We start from the raw sequence: 23337 nt of genomic DNA on the forward strand, positions 1-23337 counted from the left end.
ATCAAGGCATTATTATTATTATTATTATTATTATTATTATTATTATTATTACAGTTACTGTGTGAGGGTCTGAAAATGTTTTAGGTCCTAGGCCATGCAAATAAAAATAAAAAGTAATGTATTCTCTAAAAACAATCTGCAGGTATTGTGCATATTTTCAGAACTCTAGTAAAATTAATAATATTCGGCATGCATAAAATAGAACATGTACAATTTGTTTATTAAAAGTACGTTTTAAATCTCATCCAGGCTAACAAAATTGAATCTTCTTGTAAAGTAATAAAAACGGGAATGTGAACCATTGTGCTAAATCAACAGTTTAGTAAAAAAAGTGATTGTTGAGAATGGAATTGTAAGAAAATACAATGAACACCAAGCAATCAACATCTCAAAAAATCACACCACCGAAGAAAGGTCGGCAAAATAAAAGCACCAAACAGAATCGATCTATCCATCTGTAATCTATCTGCCCATTGCATGTTTTCAAGCTACGAGGAGCGTATAGCTTCGTCTTCTTCTTCTTATAATAATAATAATAATAATAATAATAATAATAATAATAATAATAATAATACCCACCCACTCTCAAATAGACCCCCCCCCCCCCCCAATTAAAGTGCTTCAAGCGGAGGTTAGTGCCGCGGAATCCGCTCTACAGCGTCTTCATCAGCACACCCCATTCTTGAAACATGCAACTGAAATGTATTTGATACAGCAAGACAATTTACTAATGCTGTCTTTCGAGTACGCAAAGACAATGAAACAATGAAAACAAATCGACTTACAATGTTCTTATGGGAGGTATACATATGTAATATCATTACATAATTTGAAGGTTAAAACAAAATGTAGTTTGCGCATCGGAGACCTATAGAGACGCACTCTAGATATTATATGGAGATGAAAAAAAGTATGCCGCTGTGAAGATGAGCTATGTGTTGGATCTCTCTGTACGGATCTTGACAAAGACGCAGCACGAACAGTCTTGGCTGCTGCTGACGCTGTAGACACGTGACAGCCGGGGCTGGATAAATGTGTTTTGACAGCAGTCAAAGTAGCAGACAGGTTTCCACGGGATCCAAGCTTCGACTGCTTGCAAAGGGCTCTTTAAAAAGTCTCATATACACTTTTACAGCGAGTGGAGCCTCCTGAAGGAATACAGGAGGAGACACCCATTGCTCCGTTTGGTTCGTGAGAAAGTGTAGCAACTTTTGTTTTCTGCAGCAGAAATTGCAACTTTTGAGCATTTGGTTTGATACGCAACTCACAGAAGGACCAGGATTCTTGTTGTTATTGTTGTTGGTGGTAGTGAAAACTGAACGCATTTTCAAGGGGAGCGATTCAAACAATGACTTTAGGAACAGAAATGTCAGACAATTCCGCTCTTGCAGAGGATGTGGACATCGACGTGGTTGGGGACATGAGCGTTAAAGAGGGGAAGTATCACGATTTTCAATCGGACAACGACTCAGATGATAACCTGTGCAGGAACGCGGGAGAGAACGCCTCTTCCCCGGGCCTGAGCAGCGGTTCGGACTCCAACCCGTCCCGTGGTGAAGAGAAGACTGGCAAAAACACTTTGGTGAAGCCCCCTTACTCTTACATCGCCCTCATAACCATGTCTGTCCTGCAGAGCCCCAAGAAGAGGCTCACGCTGAGCGAGATCTGCGAGTTCATCAGCAACCGCTTCCCCTACTACAGAGAGAAATTCCCTGCCTGGCAGAACTCCATCCGCCACAACCTGTCCCTTAACGACTGCTTCGTGAAAATCCCGCGGGAGCCCGGGAACCCTGGCAAGGGCAACTACTGGACCCTGGACCCGGAATCGGCGGACATGTTCGACAACGGCAGCTTTCTGCGGAGGAGAAAACGCTTCAAGAGGCACCAGTCCATTGAAATGCTGCGGGACCCAAACAGCTTCCTTCCAGGATTTGGATACGTGCCTTACGGGTATAATTACGGCATCCAGCTGCCTAACTTCCACCCCCACCACCACGGCACGGCTTTCCCGTTCCAGCCCCCGCACTGCGCAATGCCGTCCCCGGCTTCCCTGTTTCCAGCACCGCACATGCCATCTCTCCTGGGCAACGAGCTTGCTAGAAAACCTTTCTACCCCCAGCTGAGCCCAACTCTGCCCAATTTGCAGCCACTAAAAGTAGACAGCAACAGCCAGACGAGGCCTTCTTTTTCTATAGACAACATCATAGGGGTAAGTGGTTCCGCCAGCACCCCGACCTCGCCGTTCTCGCAAGCGGGGAATCAAGCCCAGGTGCTGGCCATGCTTGCACCCTCTCTTGCGTCCACCCCGAACCACTTAAACTTAACGCACGAAAACGTCTTACATGCAGCAGGAGGGCAGAGTTTTTCCAGTAAAATCACGAACCTTAACAGCTGTCATTTTTAAATACAAACTGTTCTCGCGTCCCGTACCCTTTGTTAAGGTAGGATTTTATACACTTTTTGAGACTATTCCCATCACTTTCTAGATATTCCTCTTTTCTCTTTGTTTTTTTCCTTTTCTTTTTCTTCTGGGAGAGAATAACTAAAACAGAAATAATATATTTATGAAGTGTAAATATGTATTATATATAAAAAGGAGAGACTCAACTCTATGTCAGATTGTATGGTGCAGCACGTTCAATGGATGGTATATGTGGGGTCAGTCAAGCAAACATCTTCACAATTTACTCTTAACTATTTAAACTTCCTATTCCTTGAACCTACCCCATTCTAAACTAAACAAATATCATTGTGTTTGTCTTTAAAGAAACTGATTTAAATCGGTCGGGAGATTTAAGGACCCGACTTTTTGAGGGCTCTGAAGTGTGAAGGATTAAACTTTTCAAGATATTTATATATATTAGCTGGAAAACTCAGGACTTCAATTTTCTTTTTTAAAAAAGCACATTTAAAAAGTCAGTTCTGTGGGAGCTGTAAATCGACTATATGCCCCATTCTCTTGTAATCTGTGTTTGGTGAATTTGTCATTATTTTGTTAATAGATAATATAGAAGGTGTACGGCGTACCTCTTACTCTGTTCCATTGTTGTGCATCCGTTTATATCTGTTTTACTGAAACAATCTGTGAGTAATATGATGGTATGTGTACACAAAAAGGAAATGTCCAGGTCATTTTTGATGTAAATTAATAAATGTTTGTGAACTATAGAAAAAAGATGCTTTCATAGATTTATTTATTTATGTACCTTGAGGTTCTGTATTACTTTTTCCATCGAGTGTATACACACACACACACACACACACACACACACACACACACACACACACACACATTGTAGAATTTAATAATTTGTAGAAATGAAAACCAAAACAACTTCTCGTGTGTGACGGGGGTCACAGCATACACTGGAGCCTGAATGCCTAAATAAATAAGACAATTTACGGCGTGAAAAGTGATCCTCAATAAATCAGAATGAGGTGCTAGGAGAAACAGACAACCAACACATTCCAGAGACCTAAAAAAATAGCGATAATACTTCTCACTAACACTTCTTAAAATAAATGAACACTACTACTACTAGACTACTACTACTACTACTACTACTACTACTACTACTACTACTACTACTACTACTACTACTAATAATAATAATAATAATAATAATAAGACACGCTGGTCTTTATAATACTCCAGATTGGATCGGAGCAGAAAACTTTTTGTAACTTCATAAAAAAATAATCGTGCACGGCGATGGTATAGACAAGGGCCTATATTATCATTTGGAAAAACAATTGGCAAAAATAACAAAAGCATTTCAGATAGTTGCAGGCCATTTCAAAAAGTCTAATTTAGTATGTCTGTATTTTCTAGATCAAAGCTGTTGCAGCCTATAGAAATATTGTTGCAAACCGCGCTTCGCTTGCTCACTTTAGAGGCTGCAGCTTTCCTGCCCCCCACAAGCAGGGATTCAAACACTAGCACTATATTGGTAGTACGGAGAGGGCAGGGGGGTCGCGCTTTGGCAGCTTGTAATTGAACTCCTGTCTATAGATAGCCAGATCTATAGGTTGCTGCTAATTTGTAGTAACCATTTTTGCATCTGGCCTAATCCACGTAATGCCGCTCTTACAAGGTTGTTAATGTTGTCGCAAGAGACTCCGGCTTTCACTTAAATAGGCTCAGTGAGCGGTCTAACATGTACAACACACACTGCACACACACACACACACACACACACACACACACACACACACACACACACACTGCACACATACACACACACACACACACACACACACACACCCCCCTCACACACCCACACCCACACACAGACACACACACACACACACTGACACTGCTCACACAGACAGACACACAAACACTCACGCACACACGCAAGTCATTTGTTTCGTGGGACTCCAACAAAGGACTCGCCACAGGAGAAAACAGAAGGCCCATGAATCCATTTTAAAGTTTCCCAAGCACATGTTTTAAGACGAAGGGGACTGTGAAGACCCTTTTATTGATCGGAGCTGTGTGCAGATTGTTAGATTGTTATGTGAGGGTGTTTTTGACAAGATCGTTATCGGCGGGTGGGCCTCCCCTTTCTTCCCTCCCTTTGTGAAGCCTTCCTTTGGTGCTTAAGAAAATATGCTTTGGTTTCAATTCAGAACCCCCCAAATCTTTGAGCTCGGTTATCATTTATATAAATCCCATATGTTTCAAAATGAAGAAACCATTTAAAATAAACGCTGAAACTAAGGAATAAACTTTCCGTATAGGATCCTTATAGTTAGACCACCAACCTAGTGTAGTACCAGTGAGTAAATGAGATCTGTGGAAAAAAAGAGTGGCTTCTCATAATTTAACTTGTGAGGTCGGGATGGTCACAAGTGCTTTTTATTTTCTGCACAAATATGCATTCAGTAGTTAATCAAAAAAGGAACCGTGCCACCCTCTGAAATTTAAAAAAAAAAAATTAAAGTTGTGCCATTTACTAGCATGTTTAATTTGAGAACATGACAGAGTATTTTAATAGATTTGGCCTTTAACCCTTGGACTTTTTAATTCCAGGTTTGAGAAAAAAAAACGTATATAGGCCTGTTGTTATTGGCTTGTAATGATGTGTACATTAATAGTAAAACATTTGTTCACCTGTCTATTGAATACACGGACGAGAATGCCAGTTGATTTTATACTGAGGAATGATTTCGATTTCCCCCAGTTTATGTGAACAGTGGATCGCATGGCTCCCAGCTTGCACATGGGAGAAAAGAGAAACAACCCGCTAAGAATGTAATTCTAAGGGTGCAACCGCGCCTCCAGTTTGTTACATAAAAGTTTGTTTATCATTTTAGCAAGTAAAAATGATGCACACTTCGCACTGCAGCACGGAAGAGCTCATACACCTGGCTCTTTGTTTTGTAGAAAAATGGAACGAAACACTCGAGGGAGGGCTAGTTCTTTCAGTGGCATGTACAGGAGGCTATTACCATCAATGGCGATGTACTAGTAAGAAGAAGTTTGCTCTAATACGCTATGGGCTTTAGTCTTCTTCAATGCAATTCAAAACTATCCCTTGTACGCTGTGGCCGATGTTGTCATGTATAGGTAATTGCGTCGAGCCGGGCCAAAATAACCATTGATGGGCTTACAAATCGCGATTTCCATGTGAAGTGGACCCCTCTGTTTCTTCTTCTCTCGGTTTTGTGTGCTCCGTTGTGCGAGGACTCTTACAATTCGCTCATTACTACTCAAGTTGTGTGGCAACAGAAACAGTAAGGGAAGTTTGCAAACTCGCACAGCAAGCAGCCCCATGCACACAATAGAAAGTTTTGTGGCGTAGAAATGGTTTCTGGATAATCTCAAATAGAAATCTGTGAAGAAGCGCAACAAACGATTCAGCGCTTTTGGAGCAAAGAACGTCTTATAACACAAACCGGGTTATTCTAGTTTTACTCTGGCGTCTGTTACATTTTTGTCTTAAATATAATATTTTAGTTTAATGCTCCTGCTTTATATTTAGTACAACGTATATATTTTTTGTTGGTTTATAGAAGATGTTTATACACAACCGCACAAATGAAACATTTTTGCCATATAGTTGCAGCCTCTTGTTTTCATTTCACGATTTCAGCAGAGAAGTTCGCGTGCTTTCCTGTTTTCACTTTTTGGTGTCTGTGGATCGGAGTTGCCTTTTGTTTTCTTCAATACCACCGACTCTTTTTCTCAATATAGCTCGACTAAGCGTGTTGCTACAAATACCGAGACGCCTTGCATGGTTACTGTAGGGTAAACTGTACTTTCCATGTGCAAAAAACGAATAGACTGTAACAATGTGTAACAATGACGAAGCGAGTCTGAGCACAGGCTACATTCTGAATGATGATTTATAACATGCCTACCTACAATTATTACAGCCCATCGAAGCGGTATGAATGGCAAAGATTTGTACTCGGTCTCACATTTCTTGTTTTTTTTTTAAAAATCTGGTTTCGGTCTCCTGTCCCAACATTATTTTGTTTTAAGAAGCACATGCGCGTTGGTTTGTTAACACTTCCTCGCCTATTTTAAAATACACACGCGCTGTTTCATTAAAAACTAAAATTTAAAACAAAAAATTTAAAATAAATAAACGAAAAAAGCGAAAAAAGATAAAAAATACACCCTATTTGCAATGTAGTTCACATTTCTTTTAAATCATTAATACACTACTAAATACAAATAATAAATACAAACCACGCCTTTATCACCTCTAAACCTAAATAGCAATGTATACTGTGTGTGTATGTGTGTGTGTGTGTGTGTGTGTGTGTGTGTGTGTGTGTGTGTGTGTGTCGTATAACTACATCCTTGTTGCTACTCACAGTGCAGTGTTGCCAGAAATGTATATGGTTAGACTGAGAACTCACATGGTGTTGTTTATTCGCTCACAGTTGTTTAATGCACTGTGCTTTAGAATGACTCTCTCTTGTGTTCCACACGTTCTACTCGCATGCACCACTTCCCACATATCCGATTTCTCCTATTGCATGTATTCTTGCAAAGCTCTGTTTCACATTATCTTCAATGGAGCCACCACGCCTACTAGAAATGCTTTTAATCTGATCTCAGAATGAAATCAGGGGTTACAGTTACGATTTACAATCTCTTACAATTTGTAATTACGTGTACATTTTGCTTTTATTTTCTGCATGTGGAGTATTAGCATATTCGCTCGGACCACCCATGTCTCTGCCAGTATACTCCAGCAATCTCCGCTGGTAAGAGAGGCCTGTTTTTAACCCATGAATTTTGTGCCGTTGCGCATTGCCACAGACAGACACATTAAACGGCTTCATGCTATTTTTAAAACCAGGAATTGCGCTTAATAACTACCCGTTTTTAGCTATCCAGAAATCCTAATATTGTGGTCTTTATTTATCCTTCTCTTTTCTTTTGAACGAGGGCAAGGCTTTAAACGGTCAGGTCGGTTCCCTTTAGATATGGTTATATGTGTTTAAACGTTTTAGTGTCAAGCTAAGAAAACAACCCGTTTCAGAAAGAAAGCTGTTATCTGCTGCCAAATCTACTATTGATTATATTACCACTTAAATGACGACACAACCACGCATTCATTAAAAAAATATCAATCAATGACCAATAATTCTTTGATTTTAGGTAATGCTTGCTTTCAAGTTACCACTGCAAAAGAGAGTGAATCAAAATGTGCATTTAAAATATGTAACATAATAGTAAAACTGGCCCTATCTTGTAGAAATAAAAAACATATCCATCTATTAATTTTTGCACAGTTCCACATCACAAATATGATGTCCTGTCTAATGGTTTAACAGATGTGTTTCCAGAAGATTCGCGTTGAGTGAATATTTAAGATGCCGAAGTGCGCATTGTTGATATGGCAGTAACATTTTAAAGAGACCATCTATTCACACGGGTACACTGCATTTTGTCACACGTACACGACAGGCTTGTGTTTTGGTTCTGCAATAATTTTGCATTTGATTCGATTAACAGCCTTATATACTTTAAAAGACGAAACACGTGAGGTGTATGTTGGAACACATTACTATTCATTGCGTGTGTTATTTGACGAGATAATGGACAAATCCCTTGTGCATAAATGTGCATTTTACGATACCGTTTAATTGGTGTGGTATAATCTATAATTCAGGAATAATTATATTTTAGGGAATTATATATATATATATATAGTTTGAATCTTCATGATCACCAGTAGATAAAGCGTCGTCAGTTTTCAATAAAAAAGACAACAAAATAAATCGCATATCCTACTGCAAAATAGACGTTTGAGCAAAAAAAAAAAAAAAGGAATACATGAATAAATAAAATCAGTAAATGAAGTACGTATTTTTAGAACAAGGGCCACAACAATATCAAGTTAAGACATGCTTTGTTTTCTCTGACTAAAGAAGCAGTTATTATTAGTCCTGGCTTATATCCAGTAATAGTTAGCTCGGACCTTTTGCATCGGATACCATGCCCATCTTTCTGTGGCTGAATTGCTGATTAAAATTGTGTTTTTTTCTCGACAAGCTCATAAAAGGACACCCTATTGTCCACTTAATGGAGTTTTAACCCTCCGTCCATTTTCCTAAAGAGTCTTTAGTGCCAGTGGAATGGGAGGGGGCTCCCAAATCGATTAGAAGCGCTTGGTAGCTACAAGCTAATAATGGACAGGTTTTTTATTCTTTACAAAGTTGAGTTTGTAAATAAAGCTATTGAAACGCGTTGAAATGAAGGTTTAAGATTCAGAAGACAGCCGAGGGACTGAGCGGGTCTTTCTGTCTGTCTAACTCTCTATAGCCTTTAGAGGCAACTCGATATTACGCATGTAAAAACAAGCATTATTCTTCAAAGCATATACACTTAGTAGAACTTGTGTTTTACAATAAGTACACCACTTGCTTTAAACATTGTTAAGTTTTTTTTTTAAATCTACTTTGACAATTCCCTAGTCAAAGTCGTTGTTATATTTTAATTAGAAAGTGATCTTTAATCTATCTGTGTGTATTTATATAACGAAGCGAAGTGCGTGAACATTGAAGAAATTCAAAGCAAAAACCAACTTGTATAATTGCAGTCTGCTTTAGTTTTTTAAATACAGTATTCCGTCTTGAATGTGGAAATAAATTTATCGTTTGAACTATGTGCCAAAGCGGACTGGTATTCCATCATTGCATAGGTGTAGCGGCGTTGAGCTTTAATAGTCTATATAGAAACAGGGCCATGCATCATGCTTGATAAGAAGCTGTTAATCCTGTAGCTATACTGTTAAAAAACAAATGTACTCTTGATATTGATTATAACATGCTACTTGTAAACGCACAGAGTGCCTATAGGTCTAAAGCCCATTCAGATCTAATTTAGATCTGTGATCCTTTTTACAATATTTTAGTAATCACATTGCCACTATATTATACGCGCTATTAATATAAAATCGTCTTTACATATTAATAGGTTCAAATGGATTAATAGAGATCACTATTTATGCAGCCGGTTTTAGCCTGAATTTCCACATGCGTGACTGATACAATAGAACGTATACGAATACTTGGTCTATGTCTGAACCATTTGTAGTTTGGTTTTGCAGTCCTGATGTTAATAATAATAATAATAATAATAATAATAATAATAATAATAATAATAATAATAATAATAATATGTTTTTTCTGCTTGCCTTCGATAGCTCTACATTAAAAACCCCAGTCTTGATTTTGGAGGGTTCTGTGGTATGCGGCATCAACGTTAGAAAAAGAATACTGTCCAGGCTACCATTTAAATGGAACTGAACCCGTTACATTATAAAATATAACAGAACCCCTCTCCAGAAACACGTCTTTCATTTTGATTTTACTCTGTAATAACTTACACATATTTGTATTGTATTTATATTAAATCTATATTCACTTTTAAAATCTACTCATCCAGCAGTGGTTAGAGACCATTGTATTTAATAATGCAGGCGCCTAACTGATATATATATATATATATATATATATATATATATATATATATATATATAGGCAAAATAAAGTTTTTAGCCGTTATAGGTATTAGGTCAAAAGCGCAATAAGAAATAATATTGTCTTCATCAGTACGTGCGAGGTGCAACATTACCACGGCTAACCAGTATTGCACTCATAAACACAGACTGACAAGCCCGGCTACACTGGCCCAGACACCGTTGAATAAAACTGACAAACAGTGTTTCAATGCGATATGTCCCCTGCAGATGCATCATATATTTGACTCGAGCCAGAAGAAAGCGGTATAGGCTGCGTGAGTGTCGTTTCAATAGGACTAGAGCACTCCCCCCCCCCCCCCCCCCCTATTTTGTGGTACACGTTTTGCTTCAGTTAAAAAAGTTAAATACACATTGAGAAGTATTTATTATACATGCTTTAAGCAAGTTAATGTATCCTCATTGCATTGTAGAATAAACATATTTTACAGATGTTGTGCGATGTATAAGAAAGAAAGAAAGAAAGAAAGAAATGTGTCACCCTTGGAAGTCAATATAAAATAAGAAACCTTAGATGTACTTAATCACTTAATTAGTTTCTTAATTAGTAAATGTGACACAGATTGACACAGATTGTTAGAGGATAGAAGGCTTCACGACTACAGATTCCTAAAACGCTGAGTCGCTTCCTGCTTTGAGTCCACAGCATGAAGCACGTATCGCATCGGCCTCTCCCGGGCCATCATCCCTCCCTCTTCCACCCCCCCCCCCCCCCCCCCCTCTCTCTCTACCCCGACTCGGGTCTGTCTGTCTGTCTGTCTGTCTGTTTGTCTGTCCGCTGCCACTCAATTAAACATGATGTTGACACATAGCAGGATTCGGAGTGCTCTGTGTGTCAAACGACGCAGAATGTGTTGCATTAAGAAACAGCTTGTCTTTAAACGTCTGATCAAGGGTAGCTCACGATATTATTATTGTTATTGTTACTATTATGATTACGATTATTATCATTATTATGCAGACACACAGTTTAGACTGAAACATGAGGATTTTCACATATCTCATATTGATATATTCTTCTTCTTCTTCTTCTTCTTCTTCTTCTTCTTCTTCTTCTTCTTCTTCTTCTTCTTCTTCTTCTTCTGAAGGAGATGACACGTGGTGATCACACCTTGTGGATCACATTATTAGAGTTTATGAGTTTATTTGCCACTGTGCTATATTATATTATATTATATTATATTATATTATATTATATTATATTATATTATATTATATTATATTATATTTGGTCAGGAGAATAATTATTGCAACATTAATATTCTTTTGCAGCATTAATATTATTTTAAGGCTTGTGAATGTGGCCAAATACTAAATAATTGTAACACTGTTGAATCCATTCGTCTATCGATCTACTTGAATGGATATATATTCCAAATAGTATTAATCTTTTGAGTAAGAAAAGGTTTAATCAAATACAATAAAACCAATACTAATACACATTCAGCAATACAAAGAAAACAACGAGCTTCTTTTTAAAATGTGCAGCTCGTTTAAAAACAAAACAAATGATAATCTGTATATCGACATAGCGAGAGAAAAAAAATGGAAAGGTCTGTGTAAATGTCATGTTTTAATTAGGGGTTTGTTTCAATCTAACAATCCGGCTAACAGCTCTGTAAGATGTATGCAGCTGGCACAGAATAAACAGATATATTCACATTCATATTAATCTGATAAAAAAAAAAAACCGCTTATGAGTACGATTGCGTCAGGTCATTAAAAACAAGTTGGGAGTCTCTGTCTTAACCCATTAAGTGCTGTCTGCATTTGAGGAAAGGCTCTACTTTTTTTCCAGCATTTTTTTTTGGCATCTATGTTGTTTAAAGTTCTCTTTAACTATATTGTTATGACAACTTACTCACAGTTTGTTAACCGCAAAAGTTAAGTCTACATGTAATGTATCAAATGACCTAAACACAGCTTGTGTTGTGATTTTTTTTCAAATGTAGAGGTTCGTTTTTTTTCTCCTAAAAAAGGTGTGCTTTGTAACTTGTTCTCGCCGTTAAGCGTGGCATTTTTGCGCTTTAATTTATTTATCATGTGAAAATAAACCAGTGGCAAAGCGTCGTCTGGAACACAGAATATTAACTTTGGAAAACAAATGTTTTATCCGTCTGTAAATTCACTGTGACAAATAGACACCTGCTTTCCATTGAGCCACACACATACACGAGTGACTGATCAGTCCTGATTCACACGTCGGGCCCCACTTTTTATGACGGAAGGCTTGACCATTTAACTCATATAAGAGCAGCGGGTATTCAAAGTTTTGGCACAATCCTCTAACGTTTACATGGACGACTAATAAAAGCGTTTCCATTGTTAAGAGGTCGAATGCAACTCTGTAACGCAAGTCTTTCTTTCGTTCTTTATTTATTTTTTCTTTCTTTCTTTCCCTAGTTACATTATTTTTTTTACAACTTACCCTACACGTATTAGCGTAGACCTATATATTTGTTTGTCATTTTCCGTTCAAGAAATAGAGTACCATTGGTATAAGAGTTTTTTTTTTAAAAAACGCTGTTTTTGATTACTTAAACGGATTCCGTCGCTTGTGAGGGGTTCCCTTTCAACGCCGAACATGAAACCACTACAAGCCTGCCTCGAATAGTGTTATTTCCACACACTGTAAATCAGTCAGCACCAAAACCTTATTAACGCGGCGCTTAAACTTGCTAGGGGTATGTATCTACTTATCTATCTATCGGACTGTCATAACCGTGTAATAAATATGCGTTTTAAAAGCACGCTCATTTTGGTGCTCGTCTCTGTGTGATGGTTTTTAATATCGCTAAAGCCGACAAAACAAAACAAAACTATACAGTAAGGCAGTCAAAATCAGTCGCATTACTATAAAGCACTGGGCTCTCAATATATAAAAAAAATATTCCTTCCTTAGCTTCTGTACGTCGCCTAGGATAAAGGCGCCTGCTAAATACACACATAATAATAATAATAATAATAATAATAATAATAATAATAATAATAATAATAATAATAATAATAATAATAATAATACCAGATAACAGTGACGAATGAGTGATATAGAAGGGGAAAAATGAAAAGTATTTTTTTTTTTTAAAAAGGCCACTTCTCCCATCTGGATTGACCCCAGTGTTTGTGGACCGTCTCTGCTGCTGTGGCTAAATTGGCTCATAATACAGTGCGTATGGTTACATCTATTATCTTACCCCCGGGGTGCAGTGGCATCCCACAACCCCCCTATAACAAGGTGGAAATTAAAGAGGAATGAGAACACTCGCGCACATTACAGTATATCTATCTATATCAATTATTTGTAATATCTCTTTCATTTGTCTTTCTTCCTAGATCATTATTTAAGGGCATATAATCCGGGCTTATTTTCCAAGCATATACTCCAGCCTCTAAACATACCCGTGTCTTTAACAAACACAATAATAGAATTTGGCTCGAGTTATTCGTTCCCTGTTTTGTAACATTAACATGTCATTTCCCCCCTATAAAAAAAAACACAGGGGTTGAATTTCTTTTTTTTAACGCACTAGAGCAACATATTTGTATTTCGTCGATTACAGATGTTTTGGTATAGTTTATGCTGTTATAGTATCACTAAACCGCTGTCCCTACATTTGAAAAGGGTTCTTATTTTGCCATGACGAAAGTGTTTGTCCTCAGCATTTATTATTGGTTCATTGGCAAATAAAGGTAAGGTTTAAAAACAGTCTGCCAGCAGGCAGCTACTCTCAAAAGGATTGGAAAGAGAAAGTGAACTTGTCACTTTGACACCTCGGTACAGTAAACTGCTTGCACTATTAACTAGTTGTAGAGACCGTACAGACCGCAGAGATCCTAGCCGAACTTTGAACGCGCTGTTTGTGTTCATTTACATTTGTATGACACATTTCACTGTTTATTCATTCAACTGCAGTGAGTGTAATTTTTGTAATTTTTATATATTCACTGAACGTGTCATTTATATTAAACTGTTTTTTCAGTGAACTCGGAAACACAACTGGCGAAAAACTGCACGAATTAAACAAAACAAAAACACATAGATAGGCACATTTTATATTTCGTAGATATTCAAAATAGGTATTTCCTATCATCGAAAACTATTATTTTAAGTTGGAAGCCTCTATAGGCTTAAGGTATGCTGATTGAATTCAAATAAACTCTTATGGTATAGATACTTGTAGAGATGTCTGATATAGCTGGCGTGAACTGAGCAAATGCAATACTGTGGCTGCTGTATATTTCATCAATTCACAACAGCACCCAGGTATAGCTATGAAAAATGGCAGCAAGGGTTTCATATATATTTGACTGACAAATGTGCTTGTGTGTGTGTGTGTGCGCGTGCATGTGTGTGTGTTTTGTGTCTGTGTGTCTGTGTGTGTGTGTGTGTGTGTGTTGGGTGTCTGTGTGGGTGTGTGTGTTGTGTGTGTGTGTGTGTATGTATATGTGTTGTGTGTCTGTGTGTGTGTGTGTCTGTGTGTGTGTGTGTCTTTCTGTCTGTGTGTGTGTGTATGTGTGTGTGTGTGCGTGCGTGTGTGTATGTATGTGTGTTGTGTTGTGTGTGTGTGTGTGTGTGTGTGTGTTGTGTTGTGTGTGTGTGTGCGCCTGTGTGTGTGTGTGTGTGTGTGTGTGTGTGTGTTGTGTGCTTCTGGCATCACAGATGGATTGAACACCCTTGCTTTATAACATACTCTACTGCAGTAAATGAATGTACTTCTAAACGTCCCCATCAAGTGCACTAAATACTTGAGTGTGTGTGTGTGTGTCTGTCTGTCTGTGTAAGTGCTCCTGGAGCCTATGGGATGGCTCCTCTTTAATATTATTACGATCGCCATGGAAACCCATCGGATCATTGCGCCTTGACTGCGCCGTTTTGACAATTCGCCGGCTCTAGAGATAAACGCGCTGCCGAGGGACACTGCTATATATTAATGTTAATAACGGCGAGCGTAACAAGTGACACTCGCTTATTAGCCCGCCCATGATAAAACATCGCAGCTGCAGCCCCCACACTGAGGAAGCGTTATGTTTCTTGACACGACAGCACAAGTGCACGGAGGAGTGCGCAATTGAGCTAAATGGACACTTGTTTTTGGAGTGAATGCAGCGCGACCCTCATAGGATCACATCTGTTCAATTAACTTTCAGTTTAAGATCATTAATGTTGGGTTTAACCTCCCCTCTGAGAACGACTGTACTGACAGAGGGAGCAAACTGGGTAAGAAAGATCACGCACGAATACAACCCGCCGTGATGTGACGTGCCTGTTTATTAGATTCTGGAGTGCCAAGGCTTTGTAATTAATTTCTCACCTCTTATTAGCTCTGTTCACAGTGGGCTGTTTCACAACATTTTGATGGACTGGTTTAGGAAAGTTGCAGCTGCTTCCTGGTACAAGACCCCGTCATGTGCTGTAACAATTTCAGTCCAATGATCTTGCTAGGATCAGACCACGTGACATTCAGCACAATTGGAACCAGGAAGCAGTGTTTCTTAAATCTACAATCAGCCTTCAGTTCTCCACCTATCGTTTTCCATATCCAAAAACATACAATCTGCCAAAAACAAACTCATAGAAAATACAACAATCTGCCTATCACAAACCCATAGAAAATACAACAATCTGCCAAAAACAAACTCATAGAAAATACAACAATCTGCCTATCACAAACTCATAGAAAATATAATAAACTGCCTATCACAAACCCATAGAAAATATAATAAACTGCCTATCACAAACTCATAGAAAATATAATAAACTGCCTATCACAAACTCATAGAAAATATAATAAACTGCCTATCACAAACCCATAGAAAATATAATAAACTGCCTATCACAAACCCATAGAAAATATAATAAACTGCCTATCACAAACCCATAGAATATACAACAATCTGCCAAACACAAACTCATAGAAAATACAACAATCTGCCTATCACAAACTCATAGAAAATACAACAATCTGCCTATCACAAACCCATAGAAAATATAATAAACTGCCTATCATAAACCCATAGAAAATATAATAAACTGCCTATCATAAACCCATAGAAAATATAATAATATGCCTATCACAAACCCATAGAAATAGGGTGCTTGTACATTTTATGCACACCGTATGATTCCTTGCGGTTTCTCTGGAACCCTTATTGTTTTCTATACCATTCTTATACAGGCCCCTACCTACCAAAAGAGGGTAGCTATATAACCGCTTCTATACTGGACCATTTGTTGCAAAATGAATCTTAATCAGGGATTCGGAATTCGATACTCCATATTTGGAACCCTTTATTTGGCTGGGGGTTCCATCACATTGTGGATCCCCGAATGCTTCTTGCTAGGACTCAGGCGTGGTATTCATATTGAAGTCATTGTAAAGCACCCTTTGTTGTGCAGTATGTAAGAATGATTAGAGAACCGAAACAAAAGTGTTTCCTAAGAGAGTACCCAGAATACCTGATGTCCGTGGAAGCAGTACATTCAGATTTCCAAAACAGTTCTGTACGCTTTAGCGCTGAAGTAACCGACCACCTTAACACAGTACAAGTACAATTTAAACTCAATTCACTCTGAAGAGTTTTATAAGCTGCATTTATAGCCAAACTAAATATTTAGGAGACTGTTGAGAGGAAATGGAGATTTCTCAGCGCCAATATCAATACTTTTTTTTTTGTAAAACGCCGCCCTAGGTAAAGTCTTCCAGTATATATCATACATTAGAAATACACGGGTTGCTTGGGCACTTCTCAATGGCTATAGAAACGAGATCGTTTCAGGTTAGGGATGGGGTTGGTTTGCTAATCAGTCTTTAGCCGGGTTGAATTGAGGATTTGGGGTGTTCCCCACATGTGGAAAAACACTGTCGCCAATGGGCCTACCCCTCACAGATGCATCTCGCTCAAATGAGCCCCTTCCAGTCATGACTTAAAATAACGGGAACAATATATAGACATGTAATATGGGTTATGCTATCTATCACGGAGTTAGACAGCCGTCGCACATAAATCAGACCTATAGGGCGATATACAGAAACCCAAGAAGAGAGAGACTCTCATTTAGCTACGGTGTCTTACAGTGGAAAATCTTTACTTTGCAAAGAGGGGAAAATGTTTAGCAGAATCAATGTAATGCGATCTGTCTGGGGTCGAGAGGGCAAACGTTTCAAGACTAATGTTTATTTTGAGTAGTGAGGGGTGTCTGTTTTGCTTTCTTCGTGACCCAATGCCTGCGCCCTAATATCCTTAACAGATCCACCGCAACTAACCGCTGGAAAACAAAGCGCTCCAACAACGACGCATTTTCAGGGATATCGCTCATTTTTCTTCTGAAACTTGGGAGACCGTTAACAAAACAGCCATCAATCAATTTCTAACACTCGCTGGACAAAAAGTCTGGGGTTTGTATTTTTGTTTTATTTTTCATGGAATTGTTAACTGCATGGGCAGATTGTTTTTCTCTAAAACTCAGTTAACTGAAACATTTCAATAATAAATAAACAAAAAAGAAAACCTAAAACATGACAAATTGCCAATATCAAGGATATTAAGGGTAATATATTTCAGAATTGGAAATCGCCTGAACGCCGTTTTTCCTTTCTGTGTGGAATCGTATTAGACACGCGAAGGAATCTAACCCATCAAAGGTATTTTTTCTAACCCGCAGTTTTGTTTTTCACTTTGCCTAGATGGAGACCTTGTGCTTTTGTTTGTACAGCTGGGAACTTCCATCTGACCCATTCTCTATTTCTTTACCCATAAACTAGAAATACTAATAAAAACACACAGCCCCCACAGACCACGAAGAATCCAGAAGCAGAGATGGAACAACTTGCCTATTGAATTATCGAGCGCCGAGGTGTGTCAGACTGGCAGATTTGTAAAACATTTTTTTTCTTTTTCTTTTCCCCCAAAGAAACGCTCGAAATCTATATCGTTCACAATGCACGAGCAACTATCCTTGCAAATGCCTTTAATTCCTTTGTCTTTCGCTTCTCCGCACAAGACAAAGGACCAAGAAAGAAACGTAAACTTGAGTATTTATGCGCTTCGATTATTTGTACAGCACCGGAAGAATAAATAGGCCTAACAACTGCTAAACATTTTCCAGAATCGGGTTAAATATTTCCCCCCTCACACAGAAAACAGATCGGCGGTTCGTGCTGCATGTAAATTGCAAAAGATATATAATCCTAAGCAAGGAAACACAATAAAAATGAAATAGTCCTCAATCGTAATTAATATTGAGTTGTGACTGAAATGTGTAAATACCATACAGCGATTAAGGGCAAACATATTTTCACAATGAAATATATACCGATATGTAATATGAATCAGCAGTGCCAAAATACAGATTCTACGCACAGCCACATAACATTTACCACCGTGCTAATTTTGCACACTTCTTGTAAAACCAAAAAGAAGCTGGCAATGTTACAGAACTAGCAAAAGCCAACTTTTAGAAACATAAACGATGTTACACAGCATGCTATTTGCACTCTAGAGATGTGTCAATAGTTGTAACAGAGCACTACAAGGACAGAACAGATCCCCGCCCCATTATGTTAAATATATAACACAACAATATATTGCTCATAATCACAGAGTATTATTTTTTTAAACAGAACTATGCGAGGAAAATTATTTTTTGCATATGGTGCGGTTATGTCTATTGCCTTTGCACATGCTTGCAAACAGAACCACGCCGCTTAACTTAAGTCGTGCATTAAGTGTACACATAATTCATCACTCAGAGCATTCCATCGAGATAAAAAAAATGACAGGCTGCATTAGGAATAATAAAATAATAATAAAAAAAGAAGAAGCCCCCGCTGCAGTCTTTAATAAACTAGATATTCAAATACAAGCACTTTGACAAAAGAAAAAGAAAATGTCAGGTTCGGATCGGATTCTAGCAGACCTCACACACTCTGCCAGTGTTGTGTGGGTGCTTCTGATTTAGACCTACTGGAGTTTGTTATTTTTTGTTATTTTTTTTTTAATAAAATCTGTTTTACCAAACAAACAAACACAAAAAAAGTGTATGCATTGAATTTGGCACCTGTGTCATATTGGAAGAAAAGCAAGCCCCGCCCCCATCCAGATCTTTAGGACCTGCGAGTGATTGGCAGCTGCCTCTGAAAGAACACTCGGTAAGGGTATCCGAGTTCTCCTTTTGTCGCGGGCAGGTCTGAAGAGGATGGTGTGAGAGATCCCAGGCACCACAAAAGACGTGTTTTCCCCTGATGACATAGCCTCTTAATATTCAACCGCGCTCAAGCACCTTCCACCTATATGCATTCACTTACAACAAGGTCCCTTCTATGTCTGTATACTTCAACAGAAGAGGCGCAGTAATGGATAGAAGCGAGCACAACAGAGTCTATATGTGCCTTAATATCGCATAATCCTCTTTATTATACCTTAGCCTCTGACGCGCAAAAAGGAGGTCCACAGGGGGTATACACAATTTAAAAGTCTAAATAGACTACCAATTTTTTTTTTTTTTTTTTTTTTTTTTTTGAGAAATAGGGCAGATATGGCTTTTTGGCCCTTTGTTTCAAGCAGAGCACGGCTCCCACACTGCGCTCAGCTCGAATTAGTTCCTCTTCTGCGCGCAACTGAACTTGTTCCTGATAGTGCACCTTATTACCCAAAGCAAATCGATCGATTTAAATGCATCCATATGTGTCTAATACGAGTATCACACGCAGTAGTTTTGGGATGGGTCAACAAGGTAAAACCTTTGACATTCCTTAATGCATCAAATGAATTAAAATGGAAAACACGGAGACATTAAGACAGTGGGGGCTCTACAGTTTGGGGTCAGTATCTGGCATAGAGTTTAGATCTTAATAACTTCACAGAATGACACCATGCTATTAAATAGTTTCGTGTGGTATATTAGATGATGTTACTGCAGTGCTGAGCGGAGCTGATTTTCCTACACTTCTAGAGCGGTGTGCGTTTTTAAGTGGGGCTATCTTACCTGGACCTGTATAGGCTACGGGTCTGCAGTATTGAAAGGGGCAGGTCTTTGAAAACAACCATTAATAAACAAACCTCTTCCAGTATACCCTGCCTTGATAGTTACTACTGTTGGCCTCTCTGAATTTCTAGGCATGATGCTTCTTCTTTAAATTTGTTCACAGGTGTTTCAAGTCGGGAGTCACGTGGCTTGCTTACCAGACTGATGCCGCACTCATCTGATAAGCCGCCCAGTCCCGGATGAAAGTAAACAGCAGGGACAGGAGGTGCAGGGCTGGCTATGAAACATCAACAAGAGACCCACGCAGTTCACACTCCGCGCGGGTTTCCAGTGTCTGGAGAGGGCAACAACTCAACCAAAGATATCGGCGTAATGATGCATATATATAAATACTGGCAACCTCAAACAAACACTTTAAAACAACAACGGCTATATTGTATATATACTGTATATATTTCACTCAGAGATGTGTGATTGCATTATGTATCAGGCTTGTAGTCAATATTAACTAAAATAGCAGCAACTGAAAAGTAGTGTCATTCCCAGTGGTCATTTTGTTGACGTTCCTCGGAGCAAGTTGGTCCAGCCACGTCACAAGTTGTACTTCTTTATTGAATCATATCATGCTGTAAATCGGCTGTGTAGTTTGTTTCCTCACAGCAAAAATCATGTTTACAGCACCGAGGGTTAAATAAGTTATCAAAACAGGAACTATAAACTACTCAATAAAATCCTCGCAGGTCTGTCCCTTCCTGTCGCAGAACTTTGCCTCATTGAGTTGCAACTGTTGATTCCCTAAGTGACAAGGTCTAATTAACCCGGCTATTAGGCACTGACCTTCAGTAAAGCCGCAGCGACAGATTCATTAAAGCTGTTGCCACAATGCAAATACAGCTAATGACTCCTTAAATAGCCACAGAGACAGATATGTGACAATAAAGGTTTGCTCACATTTGTCATTGAGGTGTTTATGGGGAGAGTCCCACAGCAGCAAGATGAACTCATTCCAGACCAGGGGACCTCAGCTCTTCAGTGCATTGCTGTGAGAAGCAGCGAAACAGGCGAGTCAGGACTGAGATTGCATTTCCTACAGTAAAAAGGTGAAGTGTGCAAAAGTATATTTGTGGTCTGCGTGAAAAATTGTTCAGTCTTACAATTCCACAAATATCAATTAATTTATTTTGTTTATTTATATGTTTAATTATTTAACCAGTAGATTTAACAATTGATAGCGAGTCCTCATTTACAAGGGGATCCTGGAAAACAACAAAAAAGACTATTGCAATGTATAAAAGATAATTGCAATATATAAACAACAAAATAAAACATGTGTGGTTCAAACTTAATCAGCATCATACCAAGAGCAAAGGATATAATAAACAAGACGTATCTATTTGTTAATGTGGACTGAAGGAGAATCATTGGCAGCAGGCTCAAAGCAATTCCCTAATACGATCTTTAAAACAAAACATCATACATTTAACGAAGCCTTGCATACCGTCCATGCATCCCAAAGCAGATTCATTAAGGCTCAGGTTCTGAAAGTAAACCAGAGCTATCTGGACCACATGGTTATACAAAACAGCACAGTTCTGCTGAAACTACCAAGCTTTACTTTCCACTGTGCAAACTCTGGAAGTTCTAGAACCTTAGTGAGCATTCTGTTCCCTCCCTCCCTCTGCCAATCAGATCATTCGATTCTCAACAGGAATGGTATGTAAAGCATTCTGTATTCAGGCTGTCTGAGTACAAGGGAACAACAGATTGGAAAGCCTTGTGGAGGGGTCAGTGTACCCTAAATCTACCTACCACCACAGAATGGACATCTAATACCATTGTCCTTTCCCCATTCCCGAGAGACCTGGTGTGTACTGAAAAGCAAGGGTGATGGAAAGAATTACATTGTAACCACTCTATTACACATATATGCACTGTATGAAATACCTGTTTGCGTTTCATGTATTTGCCTGTGTTTAAGTAAAAAGTGCACCACTCAATAGATTATTTGGATTGTTATAATAGCATTTTTTTTGTGATGGTGAAATTGTTTTCATAGCTGGGATTTAGAGCTTAAAGACCAAATGCCTCCTGGTTTGGTTTCCAATAGACTCACAATCTATCTCCTACACTCTATGTTAAAAAATCTCCTACACTCGTGCTTATAAGTGCCCCCTCCCTGTGCATAAGTGCATGCTCCTGTTGAGGTGATTAGTCAGCACTGGTAGTGAAAGTGCTCCAGAGGAACGGGGCTGAGCGCACACCTTAGCACACTAACACTGGGCAGTCGAGACACAGCTGCCCACATTCATCAAACAATCCCTTCTTGTGAGAGAGATGGTTTGCTCCACCTGGACTCCACCTGTTGCTCCAATGGAGAAGGTGCACAATAGCTGTTGTGCTGCCTCATGCTGATGCGTGTGCTGCCCATGTCCTGCGCTCGAGGGGCCCTTGCACATTCATTTTGCTTCTCATAAGTTCTGACTCTATTGACAGTTTGCGTTTTGGTGATTGATATGTACATAGCTGAATAAATATTGCTACTACAGATGCTCGGATTAATTGTTTAAATTCTCTTTCATAAGGAATCATTTATTAAATAATAAATAAATACATATTTGCTCCTAACAGCTTCTTTTACGCATTTGAAGCAAACTGGTTGCCTTGCAAGTGTTTAAATAAAAATCCATGCAGACTGCACAGGTGATAGTAGCTGGGTTTTAAGATTTCATTAAAAAATAAATTTTGATTAAACAAATGGCATTGCTATTTGAACTTTGTAAAAATTATTTGGATGAAGGTCTAATGTGGGTTTGCAAATGACTTGCATGTGCTCCTATTTTGATTATGTGTCATGCAGCTTGCAAAGTAATGACCCTGCATTCAATTTAAATGCAATTTCAAACCTCTCAGTGTTGATGATGGACCGGGGGTGGTTTTGAAGGTTCAAAGCTAAATACTTTGAAAAGGGGGTAATGGGAGTGAACTAATAACTATTATTAAAAAAATGAAATGAAAGAAATAAAATAAAAGGTGAAATGACACAATGCATGCCCCTCCAAGGCCGGGATACGTGAAGTGCCCAAGATTACAGGGGCGCATTGCTGGCCTTTGAGAGGTTATTGAAGCAGCAGCCCTTGGAGAAAGCAGAGGTACAATGATGCCCTAATGATTCATGTTTCAAAGCGATCTGTGAAAGATCTGGCTTTAAACCTCTTGGCTTTGTTTGGATTTTGAGGAAAGCTGCGAGCGATGATGTAAATGACATCAATTAAAGGGCTGAGCGGCTGATGCATGTTGCTAATGAGCACGTTTCAGGAACTCCAGTGTGTTAGAAAAAGCAAAGCC

General features: G+C 38.7%; 1 protein-coding gene across 2 annotated transcripts; it reads left to right on the forward strand.

The window, feature by feature from the left end:
• The first annotated feature begins 843 nt into the window (after nucleotides 1-843).
• LOC117416956 (forkhead box protein D2-like) lies at nucleotides 844-22701 on the forward strand. Of its 2 annotated transcripts, none has more exons than XM_059035180.1 (2): nucleotides 844-2209; nucleotides 20156-22701. In XM_059035180.1, exons 1-2 carry the CDS (start codon nucleotides 1349-1351, stop codon nucleotides 20195-20197), a joined length of 903 nt encoding a protein of 300 aa, XP_058891163.1. In that variant the 5' UTR covers nucleotides 844-1348; the 3' UTR covers nucleotides 20198-22701. The 2 variants fall into 2 exon arrangements, with proteins under 2 accessions (XP_058891163.1, XP_058891162.1); XM_059035179.1 differs by having other exon boundaries at nucleotides 855-2441.
• The last annotated feature ends 636 nt before the right edge of the window (nucleotides 22702-23337 follow it).

The sequence above is a fragment of the Acipenser ruthenus genome, chromosome 12 (assembly GCF_902713425.1).
Source record: "Acipenser ruthenus chromosome 12, fAciRut3.2 maternal haplotype, whole genome shotgun sequence".
NCBI classification, from domain to species: Eukaryota; Metazoa; Chordata; class Actinopteri; order Acipenseriformes; family Acipenseridae; genus Acipenser; species Acipenser ruthenus.

What these genes read in the sequence shown, in the direction of transcription:
- LOC117416956 (XM_059035179.1), top strand. Translation starts at nt 1,349, where the DNA reads ATGACTTTAGGAACAGAAATGTCAGACAATTCCGCTCTTGCAGAGGAT.